A 17519-nucleotide genomic window follows, 5' to 3' on the forward strand; every position below is an offset into this window, starting at 1 on the left:
GGATCTGTGGGTGGAGCCAGAGGTATGGCCAGAATGCGCAGAAATCCCAAATTTTTAGTATATGTTTGGCATTTAACTGCCCAGTTTATTCAACCAATGGATACACATGATTATTTAAGGTTATAATGAGTTATTGACCTTAAAATATATTCACAAAGTGGGATATGCTTCTAATAACAGAATGTACCAAATACGATAAAATGTGGAAACACAAGCCATTTGTCTCCGAGCCATGGAGTTTCTGTCATCAGCACTTCTCCCTTTTCCCACAACAGCAGTTCAAACATGAATGGCAAAATATCCGAGTTTGCAAATGTTTTCTCTAAAATTATGGCTGTACCATATTTGCCGCATAATGCAAGATCTGCTGCATGATCTGACCATTTAAACTAATAAATTGTTTCTAGCTTAAACATATCAAAAGTTAATATAAAATGTGAAGTGTGTTTCTGCGGAGGGGGTGGCCTATTGTAAAGGTTGACTGGTCATCTTTCTCACTGCTGCGTTTGTATGATACACTGGTACTAATAAGGCAAAATCTTTCCCGAGACTGTTAGCATGTGTACACACGTCAAAATAATAAAATATCTGAAAATATACTGCATTACACTGCAGCCTTTTTTTAATGCATAATTAAGTCAACACTACGGCATAATGTTGTCATCCTTTGCTACATAATTAATTCCAGTGGCCCCACAGCAGGCAGCACATGTTAAAAGTGCATGTGAATGAAGCAGGGAGACTGTGAAGTTTGCAAACTTAGTTTGGTGTGCGTGGAAATCCTGCATTGCCAATCCCCGGTGAGTTGCAGCTACTACTGCTGAAACAAGGCCAATGGAGGTACCTATGGGTGAGGCAGACTGGCCTCAAGGGTAGGGCCAGCGACAGCACTGGTGGTGTCCTGTGCATTAATGTTTGTTAGTGCCCCCCAATGACCACCTCTGCCATAGATTCCCTCACTACCACCCTTTAACTATGCCCCCCATTTTCCATAACCACTCTCTCTCAGATGCATTAAATTTGATTTACTGCGCCACTCATACCATTGTAGAGTGTCAGAGCACTTTACATCACACACATTACACAGAGACAATCAATATGTGTGTAAATCACTGTATAGAAAATGTTACATAAGACTAAGGACTACAAGGTGTAGGAGTCACATGACAGCCATACGAGTAGCCCTTATAGTTTTATAGTGATAGGTCTGGAGAAACACAATACCCGGAATTTAAAACATAATACCATGGTTGGGGATTCTCCTTAATAATCAGAATTGATTTTTGTCCAAAAGAACACTTTTTGGGACATTAGGATAATCAAAGACGGGGGGGGGGGGGGGGCATAATGCTCTAATTTATATATTGCAGTTTGTATGCAGCTGTTAGATGACAGTTAATTGCTCACTGTTTTAAGTTATGATTTTACCTTATAAACTGCAAGTAACAAAAGGGTCTCTCTGACAAAAGCAGTAGCCCACTGACCTATTTACATTATGTGCACTTTGTGATCTGCATGGCGCATGTTCTTTGCAGCTGGTACATTAACCCTCTGAGCTACCTTTCCATGAGTCAAAACTTCCACTAGACAAAATTCTGATCTCTCTCTAGGAAGAACATTAATCACCAGAGTCATCACGACATTTTTATTGTTGCCGAAATGTGCTGGAGACCAGGAAGGAGGCAACACGCGTTTTTAAAACCAAACATGATGCCTCCACCTAGTCAGTACCCGGTGCGGTCACACTGGTTGCACTGCCTTATAGCTGGCCCTTCCCAAGGGTCCTGTGACCTCAGTGACTGTTGTTCTAGGGTGTGCTGCGTCATAGGCCTGCCCGCAAGACTGGAGGTGATCTTCAGAATAGATAGTGGTTGACAAGCCTTGAAGGTTAACCTACACTTGTCATGCTAGGGTCCACCTGCTTGTGCGAAAGACACCAGGACTTCTAAGGTTTTGTGAAGCCTTCTAAGGTCTAGCATGTGACTGTGCTCTCGCTGGAGAGTGGTCTGGTGGACTGGTTGTTAAGGCTGAACCTGGTTCCCAGTTCCAAATTCAGCAGCTCTGACCATAGTGCCACATCCTCTTCCCCACTGAACACCGTACTGCCCCACTGAGAAAAACTCCCACTGTCTTTAACTACAACCCAATTTTTACCCGCTATAAACACCTGGATGCAGCTCAATTTAAATTACGCACTAGACAAGAGCAATATGCGGCCTACAAAAAAAAAAGTAACAACATCCTGGAAAAAGCAAACACTTATAGGGAATAAAAAATTTAGCAAACCATGGGAAATGTAAGCAGGAACAACATGGTTACCTTAATGCTTTTACACTCACTATTCAGAAATCAGTGAGTGCTTTTGCCTGAAAAGTTAAGGACACGACTACAGGGCCCTGAATGGACCCATTTCAATGGCCATTGCTTATATCCTTACAAAACGTAAGCAGTATGGTAAAAAGACCACATCCCTGGACGCAGAGCCGCAGCACACATTTTGTTTTCCAATCCACACATTGCAGTACCTCCAGGATTGGTGTACTAGTTCCAAGTCCAGGGAAAACAAAGACAAGAAGACAAAAATAGCGCTTCACTGGCAATCTCTGTAAAAGTGGCGCTAATGTGTTTCAGTGTCAATAAAATCAGTTTTGCCAGTTTGCTACCACTCTGTCTTACTTTATTTAGTTATTTATCTATTTATCTATTTTTCATATTTTTAGCCTTTTATTCCCAATGCTGCACTTTGGAATTAAAATGCAACATTTCCAGCAAAAGCGTCTCTTTTTTGGATCCATTTCACAGGGAAACAAATAAAAGAAAGGAGAGGAAAGAGAGTGAGAACCCCATCTTGAAGTCATGGTTTTCATGGGCGTCTGCAGGGAGGGCAAGGAGGGTCGCTCCAGGGGGGGGCAAGCGCCCCTCCTTGCCCCCCCCTGCGGACGCTCACGTCCACAAATGCGGGCTCACTGGCACACAGCAAATCCGGCTACACAAAGCACTTCGGCGATAGTGCAGCCACAGGAACAGCACGCAAAACACTGCGGCTCCGCAGAATCATCAGAAGAGAAGTCGAGTGCCACACAGCACTAGAAGCCTGAAGCAGGAGCACAGAGACAGCACAGAAACTGGAGAGCAGGACTGGCCAAATCGTCAACAATGAAAAGAAGAGGGAACTCCAGGTAAGTTAGAGCCTCTTTAATATAGACCAGTCCCGTCAACTCCCAGGCAGCAACTGCCAGAGCCCCCACATTCCATGTTCCACGCAGGGAACATGGATGTAGGAAGGTTCCATGCAGACACAACGAAAGGACCCAACAGATTGTGCATGGCTGAAGGCAGGCCTAAGGCAAGTTCGTCTGCGCCCGTCAGCGTCCCGGAAACGGCCGGCGCCAACCCCTATGTCCCTGCTAAGAAACTCTAGTGTAAGATTGACATATTCAAAAGAGGAGCTGCTCACCCCTAACATCCTAACTACCCCTTCTAACACACTACTCCCTCACAAGACAAATCCTACCCCCACCTGCACGCTATGCAGCCTGGAGCTCCAGGTACACCCTTCTAGAGAGGCTAGTGCCGACAAACCAAGCCTTGACCCTATTAAAGCTTTACTTGGTAACGCACGGTCTCTCATAAACATGCAGTATGGTACATGATATTCTTTTTAATGAGAGACCCGATGTCCTTTTCATTACTGAAACTTGGCTGTTGGCCTCCTCCAAATCTGTCTTGCAATCTGCCCAGGGTAGACTGACCTAGCAGGCACCGGGCGTTCTCCAGTGTGCCGGAAGGGTGGGAACTGGTTTTGAAGCACTGGGGGTGCTTTCAGGGCCGGACTGGAAATCAAAACCGGCCCTGGCAAACTGCTCGGCAGGCCCTTCTGGGGTGAGGGGTGGTGCACCGAGCAGTTTGCGAGTTTCGTCCAATTTTGTTACAGGGGGCTGAAATTGCAGACCCCCAGGTGCCAAAAGCCGCCCCCAACCTAACGGCCACTGGGGAAACGCCCGGTGCCCACTACGGCCAGTTCGGCCCTGATTGCTTTTGTTAATAGGGGCCAGCTTTGCAGCCGTACTGCAATATCCGCCCCCTGTAACAAAAGCAGCAGTAGTGTTTCCCACCAGCAACCCCCTCCGGGCCGGTCCGACTTAACTGCTAGGCCTGGTTTGTGTTCTCAGTTCGGCCGTAAATTCCCTCAATGAAGCGGTGGTACAGGTCTTGCCACGCTTCTCATACTGTCTAATATTAGGTGACTTTAATATTCATTGGGACTCTCCCACTGATAAAGACATACTGGGGGTGATTTACTAACATTTTGCGCCGTGTTTGTGTCACAAAAGTGACACAAATCATCTCAAAATCTTTTTTTCTCAATTTACTTTCCAGTGCTAAACTTGTTTAGCGCTGTAAATAATGGAAAAGTAATGCGAAGAAGCGCCTAGCGCTGCTTCGCATTACATTGCGCCATGAGGGCGTATCAAGGGTGATGCATGGGAATTCCCTTGCAACCACACAAGGTTCCTGGCGCAAAACCCAATTTAATAAACAAAGTAAACAGGGTTTCGCTTAAAGAACTGCGTCCTTTCAAAGTAGGCCCAAGAAAGGAGAAATGCTTTAAATTCGACTTCTTTTTCCAACTTTCCACGTGTGCTGCACTGTACAACACACATACAAATTGGGAAACGGCTTCAAGTTAGTCTAAACATACTATTTTCTTCCAGTACAAAACCTATGCTAGACTCATATGGAGACTCCCTTGCACCCTGGCACAAAGGTGTCTCCGTGGCGCACAGCAGTTGATTTTAGTGCCTGTGCAAGGCAGAGGGGAGGAGAGTGCCTTATTTCAGTAAATTGGGCACTCTCCTTCTCTCTCCTTTTCACCCAGCATAGTGTAGCATTTGTGGCTGCTGCATAGCAAATCTCCCCCACTGAGTCTATAAGATAGTATGGCTCCTCTTGGCCTCTCGAAAATGGTCACCAACCCTACACACTCTTCTCTAATACCATTGTCTGATTCATATCGGATGGCAGATGGCCTTTCATGGAGGTTGTGGAGCTTCCTCCACACCTAACAACACTCAAATTTTTCCCACGATCCCTCAGGATAGGCTGCCTAGCACCCTTGAAAGTACTGCACCAAACCTTCCTGGTCCTCTTGATCTAGACACACAGGTATTTGATAATTTAATCTGTTCCTCAGTGTAACAGTTAGACCCCCTCCCCAGAACTCTGACAGGATGAACCAAGCAATCCTAATTTAACGAAACTCTGAGGTAGGAGAAAAAATAAGGCCAAAAGTGCTTAGTGCCAAAATTATAGCTTGGCAGGCAAAGCTAAATACAGGTTGGCAATAAAAACCTATACCAATCTAAATAATTCCAGTAAAAGGATATTTCTTGAGGGAAGGATAGATAGGGTGGAAACCAAGCCCAAAGAGATCTTTACAATAGTCAAAAAATTCTTAGACCCGCTGGCTTGCCGCCACAGTAAAGCTTCTTCTGTCAAGTGGGGCGAACAACTGGCATGTTTTTTTTTAAAAATAACATTTTAGACATTCAAAAAGGTTTAACCATAATAGGACACCTATTCATTGATCCTCCACCCCAAGTCAATGTCACCTGCGTTCTTTCCTCTTTTGACCCGATCTCAATGGATGACTCGAGAGCTGCCATTTTAATCCTTAAGTCTGGTTCCCCCTCAGACTCTTGCCCTCCTTTTGTACTTGCTCAGGTAGTAGACATCATCAATCCGGTCCTGAACTCCCTACTAAACAAGTCTCTGTCATCCAGCATTGTCCATTCTAACTGAAAATAGGCCAAAATGTAGCCTCTTTTGAAAAAATCCAATGCAGACCCAAACATTCCAAGTAGCATAAGGCTTATTTCCTTACTGCCTGTCTCATTAAAACATGTAGGGAGGTTTCTAAACTGGCAGATTTGAGACTATATTGAATCCAACTCTCTCCTCCATCTCAGCCAGTCAGGGTTTAGACCTATATTTAGAACAAAGACAGCACTTCTTGGGGTGTCTGAAGTGATAAAATGTATGTTAGATGCAGCAGCAAAGGCAGTCCTGGTACTGCTTGAGCTTTCTGCCGCATCATGGGTAAATTCCTTGGATAAACCCATTCCACAGCTAACTGAGAGACTGATGCTTCATACTGCGTCCCTGTACAGGACTTGTGTGTTATCCTGCCTACTGTATGACTCTGTTCCCTGTAAAATGCCCTGATGTATAGTTATCCCTATACCTATTGTACCCATCGACCCTGTAAGCTCTCTGATGTACAGGCCTTCTATTTCTGTATTACTCTATGAATATGTAAAGCGCTCTGATACCCTCACGGGTCAAGTTCGCGCTCTATAAAACTTTAAAATAAATAAATAAAATAAATAAATCTGAAACGGTTCTGTACTCTAGGCTACTTGCTCGTCTATTTGGCATCAGGGGCACAGCACTGAAGTGGTGGAAAAATCCTTCCTCGAAGACAGATACCCAGAGGTTTGGATGCCACCTTACTCGTCCTGCAACTGCAGTATCTCGGTTGGAGTGCCCCAGGTCTTGGCCCATAGCCCAACCCTGTTTAACATTTATTTGACCCCTTTAGCAGCATTGGTTGAGTCTTCTGGGGCTAAAATAATCTCATATGCCAATGGCACTCAGCTGCTGCTCTCTTTCAAGAAGGGTGAGCCTACTTCCAATGACGCCATTAAAGCCCTGCCTATCAGCAGTTTTCCACTGGATGAGTATTAACCAGCTTAAATGCAACACCACAAGACAGAGGTTCTTAGTTATGGCTTACATTTTTCCCTCAACCACCTGCATACCCATTGGCCAGATGGAGCTCTCCTACCAAACGTGCAAGCTGATGTAGTAAAAACACGTGGGAGTCAAGTTTGACAAATAGCTGACACTACATAAACAAGTTAACACAGAAGTCGGCACAAGCTTCGGTCTAATGGGAACTGCCAAAACATTTCTACAAATCCTCTCCTTGCCTGTGAGAAAAACTGTGGTCCTGGCCTTGATGGTATCTGATTTTTGGTCTTAGTGCCGGGACACTCCTCAGAGTTGCTGTGCGCTCTAGAAATCCTGATATTCATTCATTTATTCATGGCTAGTTGGTGGTCCTAGCAAAACAAGTGATCTGGTTAATTGTTTCTTTTTGCGTCTTGGCTCACAGCTTAATAGCCTTGATTTATTGGCAACCTGTTCTTTTGGTAGTATTCCTCATGCTGATAGAGAAAAACTCACAAAGCTATACACTCTTATGTGCTGAAAATTCAATTCACCACTCAAGAACTCAAAAAAAACACTTGACTGAATCTCATCAGAACCATATTCCTCTCTCAGTCTAGCTTCCCATTGAAGGCCACCTCATGTAATGCCTTCTAAATACTGCAAAGAAGAGCCCTTCTACAGGGGATGCCTACTGGTGGGGATGGGTGACAGGTAGGGTCTGCATGCACCAGGATCTTGAGCCTTGCGGCGCGTGAGCTCACTCTACAGACACTACTTTTTAGAGCCCCCTCCCTCCCTGATCAAACCTCTCTGAATGAGATGTGGGATATCACATTTGCCCTTTAAGGTACAGTCGCACAAGTTAACGTACATACATGGGAGTGAAATCATCATATGTATAGATCAATGAGGGCTAGCTAGTTTAGGAAGAGTATAGATGACTCAGGTACGTCAGACAATAATAATAAGGAAAAAAGCACTGTTTTCCTTATAAAGCCCTCACCCACCGACCTAGTCGGTGGCATGCTTCATCATCGGGCCCACCACAGTGGCACCGAATGTGCCCCGGGTGTGCTGCAACGCCAGGTGACTGCGGAGCTGGTATATTGCTGAGTGTGCAGTGAAGAGGTGAGACAAGTGAAGATTAAAAAGCTATACACGAGGTCCCAGCACCCGAGGGTTAACAATTTTTAATAAACTGGGCCTCTGTTAGCAGGTTAAAAAGGCAAAGGGACGTAAAAGGAGTGCTATGATGACCTCCAGCGTCCAGTGTGGTCTACATGTTTCAGCCAGTGCCTTTTGAATTCTAAGCTGGCTTTCCTCAAGACCAATGAGATATGTGATAAGGTGCAAATTAAATTATAGTAAACTTAAATTAAGTGTTTGTGTCATACTTTGGCTATGTGTAGCGCACGCTAAGGCGCTGTAACTGTTAGAGGGGGATTCCCTCAAGCTTTACTACACAGAACACATAGGACAAAGACAAGACGTACAGGGTAGAGTCATATTAGAGTGGTATGTCTTTAAACCACTGATTGCCGGCTTATAAGGTGGTGTGCGACCTATATGCAGCTAGAGTGAGCTCATGGCAACTGCATGAAACTGGTGAGGGTTTAATGAAACCGTTAGTGAGTGGTGGTGGGCTAAAAAGCGAAATCACAAGGTGAGGTACAGGTAAGTACAGATACTAGGTCCTCACTCTGTTATTTCTTTGTTAAAAGCCTCAAGGGTCGCCTGGCAGAGAAAGAGACCCTGTGGAAATAAAAGAGTTTTACAAGGCTGCCTAACCTGTAGGGAGAAAGAGTTGTTGCTTACCCCATTTTGCAGGACAAGTGGTCTTGTTTACTCACGAGTAGTTCGGTCTGGTTCCTCCATGGACCTATTCGTCCTTCCGCAGCGCCCGATATGAGGTGAGTGGGCCGCCTGGCTTCTTATTTATGCTACTCGCTAAATGCGGATTGTATGTGGCCCACTTTGAACACATACACATACAACAACCCACCAACCCTTTCTCCACTAACATAAGAATGTGGCATCGATATATCGACGATATTCTCTTGATATGGAAAGGTAACCAAGAATCACTGGATAACTTCATGCTCTGGATTAACCAACTAGACTCCTACTTACGCTTTACATGCACTAGCAGCTCCACTGAACTCCCCTTCCTAGACTTGAATATCAGACCTGAGAATGGAAAACTCACCACCACCACCTTCTACAAACCTACAGCAAGAAACTCTCTACTAAGGTTTGACAGTTTTCACCCCCGGCACCTGAGGGAAAACTTGCCCTATGGGCAATTCCTACGCATCAGACGCAACTGGTCTCTTTCTCTGCCAGGCGACCCTTGAGGCTTTTAACAAAGAAATAACAGAGTGAGGACCTAGTATCTGTACTTACCTGTACCTCACCTTGTGATTTCGCTTTTTAGCCCACCACCACTCACTAACGGTTTCATTAAACCCTCACCAGTTTCATGCAGTTGCCATGAGCTCACTCTAGCCGCATATAGGTCGCACACCCCCTTATAAGCCGGCAATCAGTGGTTTAAAGACATACCACTCTAATATGACTCTACCCTGTACGTCTTGTCTTTGTCCTATGTGTTCTGTGTAGTAAAGCTTGAGGGAATCCCCCTCTAACAGTTACAGCGCCTTAGCATGCGCTACACATAGCCAAAGTATGACACAAACACTTAATTTAAGTTTACTATAATTTAATTTGCACCTTATCACATATCTCATTGGTCCTGAGGAAAGCCAGCTTAGAATTCAAAAGGCACTGGCTGAAACATGTAGACCACACTGGACGCTGGAGGTCATCATAGCACTCCTTTTACGTCCCTTTGCCTTTTTAACCTGCTAACAGAGGCCCAGTTTATTAAAAATTGTTAACCCTCGGGTGCTGGGACCTCGTGTATAGCTTTTTAATCTTCACTTGTCTCACCTCTTCACTGCACACTCAGCAATATACCAGCTCCGCAGTCACCTGGCGTTGCAGCACACCCGGGGCACATTCGGTGCCACTGAGGTGGGCCCGATGATGAAGCATGCCACCGACTAGGTCGGTGGGTGAGGGCTTTATAAGGAAAACAGTGCTTTTTTCCTTATTATTATTGTCTGACGTACCTGAGTCATCTATACTCTTCCTAAACTAGCTAGCCCTCATTGATCTATACATATAACCCAGGGGATACGGGCTAGCCTACCTAGTCCTCTCTCTCCCTTTGATCTGCATAAAGTGAAATCATCATGACACCCTTGCAGTAGTTCTGGGGTGGAAGAGGAACAGACCAGTACTGACGGGGTAAGGAGGCATTTAAGGAAGATCAACAGGGGTCCTTACGTCAAGACGAATGCAAAGTGAGAGCCTATGAAAGGACCATCCTTCTCATTGCAACAGTGGGGAATTACATCTGCCCTTGTAGAACCCCAGAGTAAATGGCATTTTGCAGCCTCCCTCCCCTGGCAATAGGGACAAATGTGATACTTCAAGGAGAAATCTGATGAACTTTGCTGGTTGCACCTTAAGCTGCTTTCAAATGTCACCTCAATGGAACACTTCTCAGAGGTGGACGAGTTGTGGTCTGTCAAAGAAGACAGACTAGAAAGAGCAGGAGAAAGGGAGAGAGCAGATTTGGCCTAGGTTGAGAACCAATTATCCTGATGCCTCCTCGGTCCCTTAAATCCCTCTCCTACCATAATACTATCCTTGGCCTCTTCTGTCCCACAAAACCTTCTCCATCCACATCTATCCTGGTGCCTCCTCTGTCCCACAAGTCCCTCTCCATCTATGCTCTCTATCCTGGTGCCTCCTCTCTCCCCTAACTAGAGTATGTCACATGGTCTATTATGCCAGGACCGGATCCCCTCATGAATCTCCTTTACTACTTTACACTATCACTGTATCCTGTAGGTTCCTTATCATTAGTTTATTGCATCAGGACTCCTAGTTCTCCTTGCGGCTTCACCTTGGGACAGACTCATAGTAAGATCGCAGTCTCAAAGGGCAGTGAGTATTCTTTTTCCTCTGTTGTTTCCAATCCTCCAGGTTGGCAGCCAGATTTCATGCGTCCTTGTGTGTGCATAGTGCCGCTTGTCTACGCAGTGGTCACCACGGACCTTCTGTGTCTCCACTGCCTCTTGCCAAAACCAAGGGCCATAGACTCCTGCTGTACTCAGTCTGTCTTTGTCCAGATGATGACCACTTGAACTGCTTAAGAGACGAAACATCATAGACACATGCAGCTACAAAGACGTTTCTGCAAATTAGTTCAACATAGAGAATAATGGGTGGAACATTATGAACTTCATAGACGCATTGCCCTATGCAATTGTATTATTTATAATCTGTTGCCGTTCCTTCCATAACTTCTTTCTTTGGGTTGTTATTTCTTATCACTAGCACTGTGCATTCACTTTCCACACTTAGCACATATAGGTGTGGTGTTGATGGCAGACATCTATGCCCTCACTGCTCACTATAACTCTACGATGACCAAAGTATTCGACCAAGCCGCTCCGCCAAAACTCAAAAGAATTCCGGACAAGGATCAAAACCCATGGTTCAGCGGAGCCCTGAATGATGAGAGACGCAAACTTTGATCAACGGAACAAAAATGGAGCCAACATCCCTCCCCCCTCCATCTCAAACTACTCCGGAAAGCCAGAAAATCATACAATAAAAATATTCTAAAATCAAAAAAATACTTCTTCAAATCAGAACTAGAGAATGCCAAAAATAGACCAAAAAAACTCTTCGAAATTCTGAAACAACAATCGAACTACTTGGCCAAATCCTCACTCTTAACATCAACTTCACAGCTAAGTAGTACGAATTTTCCTCAGTCTTCACAGCAAAAACGAATTCCCTTCAATTTATCAACTTAGCCACCCCAAAGATCATTCAAGCCACTAACCTGGTACAACATAAGCTAACCCTGCCCAAAAATAACTCTCACTGGTCTACTTTCAAACTTTATGATGTTAATGACATCACCAAAATTCTAACGACTATCAAACTCAACAACCACTTCAATAAACCCGTCCCAACAAATTTCCTACCCCACATCTATCATATCATCTCCCCTCTCTGGACCAAAATCATTAATGCCTCGCTAACACAAAGTCACTTCCCGGACTGCCTAAAAACTGGTCAAGTCACCCCTATCCTAAATAAACCGACAGCTAACACCTCCACTTCCGACCAATAACCAACATTCCCATGCTAGGAAAGGTCTTCAAAAAATGTGTTCAGCAACAACTGAATCTACACATCACAAACTTTAATTTATTGAACATCCACCAATCAGGTTTCAGACTTGACCATTGCACTGAAACAGCCATCCTACATATAGTAGACGACGCCCTCTTAGCTCTTGACCGCAATAAAACATGCCTGCTAGTCCTGCTCGACCTATCACCAGCCTTCGACACGGTCAACCATGACAAACTTTCAAGAAGACTAGAAGACAGGAGGAGCTTTTCCGGCACAGTCCTTCTATGGTTCACATCCTTTCTGGAAAACAGGACGCAATCGTTCATGACCGACAAGATTCTTTCTCTCTCCTCACCTAACTTACTAGGAGTACCACAATGCTATACCCTATCCCCCATAGTATTCAACTTATATGTTGAACCACTCACTGATCTACTACAGTAGGCGAACACCTCCTACCACATGTACGCGGACGACACCCAACTTTACATTAAGATCACTTCCATTGAAGAGATAAAGTCAATGAATCTAGCTCTTGAACAAACCATCTAATGGTTAACCAAGTTCCTCAAGCTAAACTCACAAAAAACTGAATTTCTTTTATTCCCCCCCACCCCCCAATAACTCACAGGAAATAAAGGAATGGATCAAAATGATCACTGCTCTAAACTGCACGGCAACGTTGGTGGACTCTGCAATATCACTTGGAATCACACTGGATAAGAACCTTAATATGCAAGCTCACATGAACTTGATGGCTAAAAATGCCCGCTTTCATCTCAGCTATCTCAGAAAAATGAAGCTATTCATCGAGAAACCAGACCTCAAAATGGCAGTTCAGTCCTTAATCATATCGAGGCTGGAGTACGGATGTTCTACCCTCTCAGGGCTTCCCAAAATCTCTACAGCCCCTCTAAAGCCTGTCTTAACGCCGCAGCAAGACTCATAACAGGATCTAGGAAATTTGACCACATATCGCCACACCTGAAGGCACTCAACTGGCTACCTTATAAAGTTCGTATTCACCTAAAGATGGCTTGCATCACTCACAAGGCGCTACACCAAAACACGCCCCCAGTACCTAGCCCAAAAATGTACACTATCTGGAGAAAACAGACATTCTAGGGGCGCAGATAATCTACTCCTGAAACCCTCACAGTTCAACATGACTAAAAACTCCAACAGAGCTTTTTCTGGAGCGGCGCCAAGAATCTGGAACTCGCTTCCGACAATCATCAGAAAAATCGCCTCGACACCCCTCTTCAAAAAGGAAGCAAAATCATTCTTGATGAGCAAATTCCTCCCTTAAAATCCGCACAAACACCATGCCAGCTTACAACCTCAAACTCATCTATACTCTCCGTCCATTGATATTTCGAAGCTGGGACGTGCACAATCTCGAATTGACTCCTTTTGCTGAGAACAGTTCTCTACTCTGCTTTTATCCCCCGAACTCTGTTATGCTTTGTTGTTACTTTGTATGCATTGTTTTTGTATGCTATGTTGGTACCAAATTTGCTATTCATACCTTGCTCACTAAGTAAAGCGCTCTGTTACCCTACCTTGGGTATGGTTCGCGCTATAGAAAACTCTAAAAATAAATAAATAATAAAATGTATTTAACACCTGTCTATGTCCTACAATATATAAATTATTTTCGACATTGAGTTTTTGTATGGTCATTTTTTGGATGATGGTTCACCTATTCATTCACTGCTTATTGTTATCTATTGAATACCTCACCATAATTGCTCTTGTTGTATATATTACTAAACATGTCCAACTATGGCCGAGGTTTATAATATTCTGTACTTCCCTTTCTGACACTTATCCAACTCCCTGTGGTGCTTTCACCCTCCTCTCTTCAGCTGATCCTGGAGGTTTCAATGATTGTCTGCAGCAGGAGCCTCTGTGGCACCTCTGCATGGCCTTCCGCACTGATCCCTGCCCTGGCACCCATCTTCTCTGTTCAGAAAATGGATATTTAGGCTGAAGATAGATCTTTCTCCGGGCAGCAACACTAATTCATTGATGTCTCCTTGCTTCTTTTAGTCCACTTCATACCCTAATATCTGACATTAGAGATCAATGGATTACAATATGCTCCAGAAGTTAGCAGTTTGTTTTAGGTGAAGCCTCAAGGCTTTCCACCACATATCCCAGGAAGATGAAAACCACAATGTCTTACCTTCCTAGGGCAAATTCTCTTTAGGGTTCTTCATATTTCTGATTTGACCTTTTCATTATCCCTCATTTTCTCTTTTGTCCTTTCCTATTTTGTGTGTGTTTTCTTCTGAATGTGTTTTATTTTTTTGTTATTCCCCCACTTTGTGGTTTGCTATTTCAATCTCTGACACGTTTTGTTCTAGACTTTTTATTACTTTCCCTTTTTTGTACTGTTTCTACTCCCTCATTTGTGTCTTACATTTCACACGCACCCTTCGCTTTGCTATTTTTTACACTGTGCTTCCTTGTATGCTATATTTACTATTGCCTTCAGTGTTTTGTTTTATTGCTTTCATTATCTCACTTCTGTGTGCTTTGTATTATCACGCCTAGTCATTGTGTACTTTATTTTTTACCTTTACCTTTTCCTTCACCTTCTACAGCCACATAGACTCAGAAGCGGTAGATCTGCCTTCACCAGGGCCTTGGTGCTTGGATGGTTTTGCTTTAGTGAACAGAGGTGGAGACCTGCCCAAAACCATTGACAGCTTCCTGCTTCCAGTGTAAGTTCTGGTCATGTTTAGGGTAAATTCATTCTGGGTCCACTGTGAGAAATATTGTGGCAGGGGTCGCGTTCTGAAACATTATATATGTAGGATATGTAATATACTTAACAAACATTTATTTAGTGAATATGTACCGCAAAAATATAGTTTTGTAATTTTGTGTTGCTACCAGGGCATAATTTCGAAAAAAAGAAGTGGGGGGACGCTCAAAGTTAGGTGGTGTCATCGGAAGTGAGGTCACGCCACGAAAGGTAGTCACCTCTCATTACAGGGCTCGCTACACATCAGTTACTAGGCATTGACACGGAAGACGGACACCCAGTCATTGGCCAGGTGTCTCTGTTGCAGGCGTGCCGCAGTCTGGTGCTCCGAACATGGCTTTTGTCCTCCTGCTGCTTCGTGCATCTGCTGTGCCTGGACTTCATGAAGGCCAAGAAGGAAGACCCTGTCTTGGGAGAGCTGCGCTCCAAGAAGATCGAGTGCAGCTGCTAAGGGGAACACTTGCAGAAGCTGGATGCCTGTAGGACTGCAGTCATGCCCACGGCCCAGGATCGACTGGATATAATTAGCATGGTAGCCTAAGCACCATAATTGAAAGTGCAGCTTTTGGGCACTGGGGACGGTGTCCACCCAGTAAAGTAAGTGGGGAGCCGCCGTCCACCCGCGTGGTACCCCGACTCGAGCCCTGGACTTGCTACCAAGGCTTTGGAATACCTTACCAACATCTTTGAGGGGTCACCGCACCTTCAGGTCAAATATTAAGAGACTACGTCCATGGAAGCCTTCTCCATTAATGACATTGTAGTACTGATCTGATCTCTGCCCTCGCGGTCCACTCCCATGCCCTTCTACAAAGGCTGTTTCACTAACCGAACACATACGAGATTCAGCGGTTTGGCAGCAGTCTCCCCAGCTAGCACGGTGCCCGTCATACACAAACTGTTACAGACAAACAGACAAACGTACATGCTGCTTTAAAGAGAAGCTCCTATGATTTCCATATCTCAAATGAACCCTTCTGATCCTGCTGCGGCTAACCTCTGTCACTGCTTTTAAATATGTATGCTATCCTGTTTGGCAGAGGCCATATTGTGCAGCTGGGGGTCGCCATTTTGTTTTCATCCTGCCTCCTGTGAAACCGGATGTGATGCACCTATGAAGATCAGAGTGTTCAGGTCACAGCTACTAATGCTCCAGCATTCCTTTGTGAGAAGAAAACTAATTGAACCACAAGAATACAACATTTTATAGCTATCGCGACAAGAATTTTAGATTCTATGAAGGACACGGAGGCGAGGACTATGCTTACTCAATTTCTTTACTGCAAACACAGCAGCCAATGAAAGTAAAACTACAATAATAAAAACATCAATACCCATGAGGCTTTGAACCACGCCTCCTATGTCACAGCCAATCACTGCATAATCAAGTATACAAAGTAGAGAGACACCAATCTGGCTTCCTCTTTCTTTGCGCGAACTCAGTCCAATAAGAACGAATCAACCAAAGTCTTAACTCTCAACGGAGAGATGAACAGTTCCTTATGAATTCTCAACGGAGAATAATTCACAGCACGCAAAGTCATCCGCTTCTGTCACAAAGACGATGTATCTCCATCCGGAGAACCCAGTCAATTCTTATTGGAATCATTTCCTAGAACAGGAACAAGATTGAGAAAGGGAACCCACAACATCCGTTTTCATCGGGTGGGCATATAACATTGTTAGAACCATATAACATCAAACAACTTCACAGTTGCATAAACTGTCCCAACGGATGGGATAATCCACGCCTCCGTGTTCTTAATAGAATCTAAAATTCTTGTCACGATAGCTAGAAAGTTTTGTATTCTATAGCAGGACCGGAAGCTTCTGATTCTGCTGGTTCAAAGCTCATCAGTCACAGCATTAGAAACATGAGAAATAGGTTTATAATAAAAAACTTTAAACATAGAATCAGAAACGGGATACTAACAAGTAGGCTTTGGAGTCCATAGCCCCTCTGGCAGAGTGTGCACCATAAACAGAAATGTCAACACCTGCCTCTGACATCACCCATCGAACCCACCTAGTTAAGGTAGCAGCAGAGACTGGTTTGAATGGCTTCTGGACAGAAATTAACAATTGACCCAAATGATCAGATCTGTGTGCAATAGTACACTCTTCATAACACTTCAAACACTGTAATACACATAACTTGTTATTATGAGGAAAAGAAGGATACTCCACTGAACGGGACATGGTCTTAGTCCGTCTTGTGATCACATTCTTCAAAGACAAATCAACATTATCCGGCCAGGATTGCAGAAGGGAGAGAACTTTAGAAACATCCCATAAAGTGGCATACCAGGGCTGGGGAGGGTTAGCCACCCGGACTCCCTTGAGTAACTTACAAACCAGGGGATGCATCCCCACAGGCTTACCATCATCAGGATGGAAGAAGCCCGCGCTTGCTGTATAAAGTTGGCAGCTGCCTGTGAAAGTCCTGCAATGCTCTCATGTCTCCTGAGTATGTCCACACCATCAGCGTTAACTGATTCTGCAGGACCAGTCGGGGGAACGGAAGATCCACAGATAACTCCAACATTGTGGGAAACCACAACTGAGCCGTCCAAAACGGCATCACCAACACTAATGAAGCCCCCTGCCGATGGACAAAGGCTGCCACCCTCTGGATCAGAGCAAACTGAGGAAATGCATAGTTCCTCTGATGCCTCCAATGGTGAAGGAACACGTCCGTTCCCATCGCCATCGGATCCGGTCTCCAACTGAAGAGCAGGGGAAGTTGGGCATTGAGGCGAGAGGCAAACAGGTCTATCTGGCATGGGCCTCG

At 44.6% G+C, this 17519-nt stretch overlaps 1 protein-coding gene across 1 annotated transcript in view; it reads left to right on the plus strand.

The window, feature by feature from the left end:
• Window positions 1-17519, plus strand: part of LOC147700971 (transmembrane protease serine 5-like) — a 257795-nt gene that overhangs the window by 114870 nt on the left and 125406 nt on the right. Inside the window, exon 8 of the mRNA XM_086929282.1 lies at window positions 14565-14684. Within this exon, the coding sequence (XP_086785408.1) occupies window positions 14565-14684 (120 nt within the window). The remainder of the gene's footprint in view (window positions 1-14564; window positions 14685-17519) is intronic.

This window comes from Lissotriton vulgaris, chromosome 7, assembly GCF_964263255.1.
Source record: "Lissotriton vulgaris chromosome 7, aLisVul1.2, whole genome shotgun sequence".
Lineage (NCBI taxonomy): Eukaryota > Metazoa > Chordata > Amphibia > Caudata > Salamandridae > Lissotriton > Lissotriton vulgaris.